Raw genomic sequence first — 9,100 nt, 5'->3', positions numbered from 1 at the left:
TATTTTATCACAGTTCAGTCAAGTACAGTTGCATTGTGTCATGATCGGAGACCAGATGAGTCAGCAAAGGAACGACTCCAGATTTAACAATTGCTCAATATATAGGGAATTGCCGTGCTCTGTGCTGAAAAGTGCCGCTGCTTTTGCTGCTCAGGCCATTTAAGCCAAGTGCACACAATTTCAGCACGCACAGAAATGCAAACAAGCCTGTTGAGCACATAGACATTTTTACAAAGCTCTAACTTTACAGTCGTGTTCCAAAGAAGGGTGTTACTGATCAGACAAGTCAGGAACTGTTAGTGTTGCGCAGTGGAACGTGTCACCGCTTTAGCAAACTGCTCACAGTACACCCTCCCATCAGCTCCAACACCCGCCACCTTCAGCAAATCATCCACTGTAAAAAGAAGGACACTGTCAAACAGACTTAGCTTTAAGGGAACGGAAAACTCTTTCAATTATACACTTTTTTTTCATGACTCATGGAGTGGCAGGGGGCATTCATTTTAGGGAAATATGTTACAATGACAATCCTTGAGACTTTCATTTAAATCTTTCAACAAATGAGGTAACACACTGAATCTATAGCCCGCTGGTGAAAGTATTGTAGTAATTTTATATTTTCATTATTTTAAACTTTATTTTATATTTTCATGAAAACTACTGCTAATGTAATCACTATAAACACATTCAGGGATTTTAGGAGGTAACCAGAAGACGTGGCCACTCCTTTCATGAAAAAACATTTATGAGTTTGAATGTTCAGATGAGAGGAAGACAAAAATTGAGGAGAACAGTTTGTGTGTCCTCTCTTAAATTCATTATTTGCTTTGTGTCACATCTGTTTCTTTTCTCAGGGAACAGGTTTGTTAAGTTGAACAGCCAATCAAAGTGATCTCTGCCTATTCAACATGCTGAATGGCCGAAAAAGCTGGCGTCAGAAGTCCAGCTGGTGGCAACAGTGAAGGACACGCTGCCTACTGGTGCATATCGACGGACTGACACTGGTAAAAAGCTTCTCAGCAAGGAACCGTTCTGTTCACAGGCTCATGCTGTGTGCAGCATAAAATCTGATTGTAGTTGGGAAAAGGTCAATGTGGTTTGTTTTACTGATATCACTTCAGAGATTAACTTTAACTTTCAATAGCAAATAAAACTTTCATGAAATAAATATTTTTTGTTCTCTATCATGTGTGTAGACTGAAACTAGACTGCTCCCCAATTAGTAATTGCTACATTTAACATTTCAGGGAAGCTAATATAAACCAGTGTTCTTCTCTCACCCTCCTTGTCGGTCAGTTTCTCCCCCAGCCCTGTCAGTTTGGCTCTCAGCTCAGAGGCCAGGATAAAGCCTTTCTGCTCCTTGTCAGCCATCCTCATGGCCTCCAGGATCTCCACCTCTGGTGCCTCTTGCTGGAGTTGCCAGTGCATGATGCTCAGGAAGGTGGAGAAGTCCAGGTCTCCACCTTGATCCGAGCAAAATACTTTATTTTAATATAAACTCTTAGTGGCAGAATCCGAATATTGGCCGAAGGAATCATGTCATGTAATGTGTCAGAAGTTTTACTTTCTCTTGATTGGCTCCTTTTATAATCTAGAATAGAATTTAAAATCCTTCTCCTTCGCACAAGGTCCTCAAAGGCTTAGCTTGTAAAGTGTCTTGAGATCCTTTGTATTGTTATTGAAGCTATATAAATAAAACTGAATTGAATTGAATTGAATTTAGCAGTTAATTCGGGTTGGTATTAAACATGGGGTTGTTTCTTTTAATGATTAAAATGACTCTAATACAGTAGAAAAGATCCAGGGCAACGAGGCTTGGTAAAATGTTTGCAAAATTTAAGAGATTACAATACAAATGACATGAAAGTGTCTATGAAAAAATCTGAGAGTCTATACATTGCTTGACATTGACTGGACTATACTGTAAAAAAAAAAATTCATCATTCATCATGCACTTTGAGAAAAAAGTCAAATTTTGGGAAAAAAGTTGAAATACAAGCTTGAGAAAAAAGTCAAAAATTAGTGATCTGTGGTCTGGGAAGTCACAACAAGCCCACACAGTTTATACAAACCACCTGTACTCATGGTGAACGTGAGGTCTTTGGCAGGATGGATAAACTGTGTGCGCTTATTGGGACCCACAGGGAGTGTGCCATGAGCAGTGTTTGTGTTTTGCGGAGACCTGGCTGCATGCGACTTCCTGGACTACAGTGTGTCTGTGCCCGGCGTCGGGACTCTATGGGCAGATAGAGACACACTGCTGAGCCTTGGAGTTTATGTCCCTCCCTCAGCAAACAAGGCAACAGTGTGTGACAATATCCAGGCCACTGATGACATGCAACAGTCCAATATAATATATCAGCAATCTACCGCTTATCCTCACTAGGGTCGCAGGGGTTGCTGGAGCCTATCCCAGCTGTCAGTAGGCGGGGTACTCTGGACAGGTCGCCACTCTGTCGCAGGACTAACACATAGACAAACAACCATTCGCACTCACACTCACATTTAGGGTCACCAATCAGCCTAACGAGCATGTCTCTGGAGGTGGGAGGAAACCCAGGCAGACACAGAGAGAACATGAAAACTCCTCCAGGAAATAATCACAATACAAATTTTTATTCTTAATATTAATTATTAATTAAGCCCCAGTACTCTTCTGTGGAGTATCAGCTGTGACAGACACATACGGTACTGCTGGATTTGAAGGTTTACTTTATGACAATGTATTTTGACTTTTGTCTGAAAATTTCAACTTTCTTTTCAAAAAAATATTAGGTGGCCCTAATATTCTTCTGTAATGTTAAGAGACACACTGACATTCTATGCTACAAACAGGCAGCTGAATGACTAGGGGTGCTGTACTTTGAGATCACATCGTGGTTGTGCTGGGTTTTATGGGTGGGTTCCAGGACCACAAACCAAACTGGGGCTGACAATGCTCAGAGCTCTGTTTTTTTTTATATAACAGTAACTTTTTGGACACCCTGTATACCCGTAGTAGAGCCACTGATGCTTTTAATGCTAACCCCTCCATTTTGTTTAAATCAATCTTGTATTACTATTATTACTATACCAGTATCATGTAGTTGTGCTGGTATCATGAACAATGTATATGTTGTGCACTATTTTAGAGTCTCTCATTCTGATCTCCTGGCTTTAAGCACATGGGCCTCCTCTTGTGTGAGTTGAACTGAACTGATTATCACAATTTCCTGAAATTATGAGTGGAAAACTCTGGATTCCTCATAGTGATGAAATGTAAAACTTTGCACCTGATACTGCTTAAAATCTAAGAAATACTCAGTGCTTGATGTAATTAAACCTGATATATTTATTTGCTATTGCAAAATTATATATAATTGTGTTTTTAGCCTAATAACCATCTGGAAATAAACACCTACCTTGCTGATATGGACATCGGCCCTATTTCTATCATCTGTCCCATATTTATGTGAATGTTGCACAGAGTCTATTCAATTAGCAGCCCATCTAGGTAATTTGGACTGATGTGATAACCATGGTAACATGTCTTATTCATACTCCATGTCTGTTCTTCGGGGCAACCTGGCCATAAAAATGATTCCTCACAAACAGTTTTGGCATCATTCATACGATAAATGAACAGTATGCCTATATGTCCGGCAAAGTCCAAAGAGTTTGTTTAGCAATACACTGAACTGAATTGAACTGAACTGAGTTTACCCATGTAAACATATGTGCTGCAGGTGAGACAGGTGAGACAGGTGAGACAGTCAGACTAGAGTACCTATGCTGTGGCTCAGTAGGTGCCGCTGTACCTCCGATGGGGTGGGGTTTGACCCAAGGCATCGCATCACTGTTATCAGGTCCTGGGCTTCAATTTTGCCGTTTCTCTTGCGGTCGTACAGAGAGAAGCATTCCTTAAATTCTGTAATGACATGAGCACATGACACCCAGTCAGATTTGTTCAGTCATACAGTATAAATATATTTATAAAAATAATAACCGGTGTGCACATTTATGCAGTTAGGTAAAGGGATGTATTGATGAACCCATTTTATTATGAATCATTACCTTGAATCTGTTCATCAGATTATCAGTACTGTTGTATTTCAGAGGCAAAGACTTGATGAACCTCTCTCTCCAGCACTAGTGATACCTGAAGCTTCAGTCATGTGGTTCTGGCGTTTTGAACGAACTTCATGACAAACTAGCCTCAGTGTCATATGTTCTTATGGTAAACGTTCCAACCAAAAAACCACTCCTGATATTTAATTATCTGTAATCAGAGATCAACTCATTGTTGCATAGATTTTAGTGTTGATAACAAATGTAATGTTTTTAGTTGTTTTAATTAATAGTATACTGTTGGAGTACAGATAAAACTTTTATTAAATTTACTGAAATGTAACAAGGTACTGTTCTAACACTAGGGTACTGTATTATAGAAAAGAAATAATCTAAATTGTTTAACTGCAGTGACTGTCATAGATTAAGAGGGAGACCTGAGGTTTGACTTTTAATAAATTAAGTCTGATTAGACCACATTAGCGTGCTACAATTAATAAGATACAGAAAATATCTCAGATATCCTAAAAATAGTAAAAGGCTACAGGAAACATCCTGACCTTGAACTGCTTGACGTATTCAGAAACTGTTACAATAGTGCAACCATGTGGCCATTAACAAAAGTACAACGCTGTAAAACTTTTTACACTCTCCTCCTCTATAACATGCTTTCAGACACAGCGAGTGAGTGAAGTGAATGTTGTAAAAGAGGATTTTGAAGTCTCTCAAAAGAGCAAAACTTTCAAGATCAGGTGTTGATGACTTTGCTTCAGCTGCAGCAGCTCTAGCTGTCACAGTATGAAGCCAGCTTTCCCTGATAAACACACAACTTCATTAAAACAACAACAACAACAACAACAACAACCATGAATGGAGGATTTTAACTGTCCATCCAGGCATTTTGGTGTTGATGGTGGAAATGGCTTCTTTATTAACATACTGCAGAGGAGTTTGTTGAGTGGGGCTACATGTTTCGTTGTTTTAAGCCTGGCTCTCATTTGCTGCAGGACTCTAACCTGGCTGGTTTATCGTGGGACGGTGGCTGCTGTCTGTCAGTAAAGGATCTTAATTCTTACGAAGTCCTAAAAGACCAATAAGAATAATTAACTATGGGTACAGACGGTTGTTAACTGTTCTGCCAGGGTCTGATGTTAGCCTCATCTATCTGGGGGCAGGCCTGACTACTGCAGAGTACCAGCTCCTCATCCTGAGAGTAGTCTTGTTTGGCAAGGCTCTCCTCATTTTTTTTTCTTTCACCGCCACCAACACTAAATCCTTTCTCTCATTTATAATATATTTCCCTACTTCACAAACTGAAGGACTGAGCTGCCAAGTCAGATCATGTCCAGCTGAATAGACGCTGTTTACTTTGGTTAAGTTATTGAATTGTTTGGCCTTGGAAAAAAAACACACACCTTTATATTCACACCTTGGTCAAACTGGGTTGTTTAAGCCAGTTAAAACAGATATCCTAGGACACCCACACAGCACATCCTGTCTCTTTCAGCCATCACCTCCTGTCTCTCCACTACCACCTACCAATAAATAACAGTAAATAATAATAAACGAACAGGATCCTGGGTAGGGGTGGGTACTGATACTTGGTAGCATAATGGCACAGGTGCTGATGCAAACGGTAGTAACCAGACCGAAAAGCAATGTTTACTTACTGCCCCTCAGCTCCCTTTTCCTCAAACAACTTTAATGAAAATTTATGAAGTACAAATAACAAATAATAAAAAAAAAGCTTGAGGGTATGCATGTGACGTCACAGCAAGCGGACATCTCCCTGGTTACAGCCACTGAGTGGCAAAAAGTGACAGCTGAACATGGAGATTAGCATTAGTTTGAATCGTAGGCTTTAATACTGTCTAAATTAAATCTAATAAAATTAATCTAAAAATGGGGAAGAGCTGTTGTGCGATTGACTGTACCAACAGATCTGAAAAGCAGTCAGATATATTTTTTATAGATATCTGTGATAGCCGAAGAGAAGTAAATGGATTGCTGCACTATGAAAAAACAACAGGAACCAGGCACAGAAACCTGGTGTTGACACATTTAGTGTCAGGTAATATTAATTCTTATTAGAAGTAACGTATACGTTCTAGAGGGCTGTCAGATAAGTTTGTGGATCTTGTTGTCTTGGTGTAGTTACGGCTAACAGTAACTATTTCAGTTCCAACAATAAATAACAATAAAACAATAAACTGGGTATCTGCAATCACTCCTGGTCATCCTTTTAACGCTTCAGTATTGTATGGCTAACGTTACTTCTCAGTAAAACTCTTAGCGTTAGCATTTTCTATTAAGCTACATTCACTGAAATGACCTAAAACTACTTTAAACTAACTGAAACTGAGGCTAATCCACTTTTCCAAATGCATACTTGAATCATTGTTGAGTTCAGTTGTCCTTAATTTGATCTGACAATCCATATTTTCCTAGTCTCTCTGTATTAACTGCTACATGTCATAGACAAATATACACTCCTGATCAAAATCTTAAGACTGGGTACAAAATAGCAAGAATTCACTTTTTGCATCGTTGGATCATAAGTAGGTTCTAAGTCGATCTTCAAAATGCATAAAGAAGAAATGCAAGCAAGAGACCAAAAATTTTGAGCGGGCAATTTATTAAAAACAACTATTTAAGTGAAATAGGCTGTTCATCAGCTGATCAAAAGTTTAAGACCACAGCCTATAAAAGCCCAAATCTGCGCAAGAATTTGGATTCCATCTCATTTTCTGTCGAGCAATCACATTGTCAAGACCTCCTGATGGCAAAAGCAAAAAAGCTCACTGTCTTTGAATGTGGCAGGATTGTTGAGCTGCATAAGCAAGGCCTCTCACAACATGCCATTGTTACTGAAGTTGGACACAGTAAGACAGTAATATAGAATTTCTTAAAAGATCCTGACGGTTATGGAACAAAAAAGTCAAGTGGTAGACCCAAGAAAAATCTCACTAACAGTGAGCCAGAGGATCTGATTGGCTGTTTATCAAGACACAGGACTATCCTCAACTCATTAAGTTCATTACTGGTGCTGACTGCAGCCCAATAAGCATCAGATGGCATCGGCGAGGGGCTTCAAAAACATAAATGTCTTCAAAGGCCACGCCTCATTCAGAGCCACAAAACTGCCTGTTTGGACTTTGCGAGGGAGCATCAAACATGGCATATTCAGAGGTGGAAGAAAGTTTTATTCTCTGATGAGTAAAAATTTAACCTTGACACTCCTGATGGCTTCCAACCTTACTGGCATGACAAGGAGATGCCACCTGAGATGTTTTCCACACAGCACAGTGGAGGGGGCACCATCATTATCTGGGGTGGCTTTTCCTTCAGTGGAACAATGGAGCTTCGGGTTGTGCAGGGGCGTCAAACAGCAGCTGGATATGTAGAGATGTTGCAGCAGGCATCCTTGATGACTGAGGGCCTTCGTCTGTGTGGTAAGGACTAGGTTTTTCAACAGGACAATGCTGCAGTTCACAATGCCCGCCAGACAAAAGACTTCTTCCAGGAGAATAACATCAATCTTTTGGTTCATCCTGCATGTTCCCTTGATTTAAATTCAATTGAGAACATTAGGGGATGGATGGCAAGGGAAGTTTGCAAATATGGCCATCAGTTCCAAACAGTGGATGCCCTTCATAAATTATTTTCAATAAATCGCATGCTCAAAATATTTGGTCTCTTCCTCCCATTTCTTCATTTTTGCATTTTGAAGCTTCACTTATAACCTTTTTAAGATCCAACAGTGCAAAATGCAAATTCTTGCAGTTGTGTATCTGGAGTTTGATCAGGAGTGTATGTATATATATGTGTATATGTCTATGCTGCGTGTCACCATGTTTTTGCCACTCAGGGGGGCGTGGCCCCAGGCCATGGAAGTGACCCTTCAAAATGGCCAAACGGTTAAATGTACTTCACCTCATAAGATGCAGACTAGGCAACCACAACAAGAAATATGATTAAACATCTGACAACTTAAAAAAAAAAAAAAAAAAAAAAAACTGAGAATTTAGTGTAATTAGACGGCCGGTCAGATGTAGACTTATTCATGAGAAGCTGCCCTGTCTCCTCAGTCTGTATTCTTGATTTGCTTTTGGGTCTGAAGAGACAGGACATGTCATATCATAATATCTTGATTTAAACATATGAATATATTTAATTTAAAATAAATTCAAATTCAAATTTAAATCTTCTCTTCAATGCATCCAAATTAAGTTTAAAATTCACACGTAAGTAATGCTATCCCTACCTTTACTACTTACTTACTTCAGTGTAAAAATACAGCATGACCATACACATGTATTATTGTTCGATTATTTACTACTATCCACTACAGTCCAACATAAGCTGTTTTTCACTATAAGAGTAGTGTCATGGCTAATTTCTCTGTGTCTCAGGTGTAAGGTGAGTGGAGTCTTACCATTGATCTGATCCTGTGTCAGGAACTTCGCCTGGAATGAAGGCAGAAGACAGTGTGAGTGAACAATAAAAAAGCAGAGAGAAGTTTGCATATAAAATCTGGATAGCAGCGTGAAGCTGCAGACAGGCCTTTGTTATTATCTCACCATTGTGACGGTCTGAGAGAGTGTCAGGAATGAAGCAGCTGGTTGTTACCCATCTCAGGAAAACTGATCCAGGTCGGTGTAAGATGAGGAACGTAATGGAAGTGGATGCAGGATCCTTGCTAGGAGTTGGATGACCCACCCCTCCACCATCAAAGCTCAATGGTGTGTGACATTGGAACGCTATTGCAAGATATTACATTTAAAAAAGGATGCAGTCAGGCCATCCTTTACCTATGCATCTCTGGCCCTAATGGCTCTGCTGGACCTCCCAGCAGATGTAATTATTAACTTGTCCCAGAGATAAGATCCCATGTGTGACCACCTATGAAACATGTAACTCTATATTAAAAAATGTGGTTCTATTGTAACTGGTAGCATGTCAATATGGAAACTATTATTACCTTTTCCAGGTTAATAACTGAAGATAAAACAATGGCAAAGTGAGAGGAAAACTGGTCCAGGAGACCAGCTGA

General features: G+C 39.6%; 1 protein-coding gene across 1 annotated transcript; it reads right to left on the bottom strand.

Annotated features, from left to right (window-relative positions):
* calml4b (calmodulin-like 4b) lies at positions 1-8,866 on the bottom strand. The gene is made up of 5 exons (XM_047595329.1): positions 8,628-8,866; positions 8,483-8,513; positions 3,767-3,907; positions 1,281-1,463; positions 1-394 (listed from the first exon to the last, which is right to left on the bottom strand). The coding sequence occupies exons 1-5, from the start codon at positions 8,628-8,630 to the stop codon at positions 297-299; spliced, it is 456 nt and encodes a 151-aa protein (XP_047451285.1). The 5' UTR covers positions 8,631-8,866; the 3' UTR covers positions 1-296.
* Between the last annotated feature and the right edge of the window lie 234 nt (positions 8,867-9,100).

This window comes from Mugil cephalus, chromosome 10 (assembly GCF_022458985.1).
Source record: "Mugil cephalus isolate CIBA_MC_2020 chromosome 10, CIBA_Mcephalus_1.1, whole genome shotgun sequence".
Classification (NCBI taxonomy): domain Eukaryota; kingdom Metazoa; phylum Chordata; class Actinopteri; order Mugiliformes; family Mugilidae; genus Mugil; species Mugil cephalus.
Note: the sequence above shows the minus strand (reverse complement) of the source record. Positions and strands in the feature narration are given on the sequence as shown.

Bases quoted from the DNA above. Each gene is read 5' to 3' on its own strand.
- calml4b (XM_047595329.1), bottom strand. The intron at 1,464-3,766 runs GTACTCTAGTCT...GCTCGGATCAAG, and splicing joins CCTACTGAGCCACAGCATAG to GTGGAGACCTGGACTTCTCC. The intron at 395-1,280 runs GTGAGAGAAGAA...TTCTTTTTACAG, and splicing joins GAAACTGACCGACAAGGAGG to TGGATGATTTGCTGAAGGTG.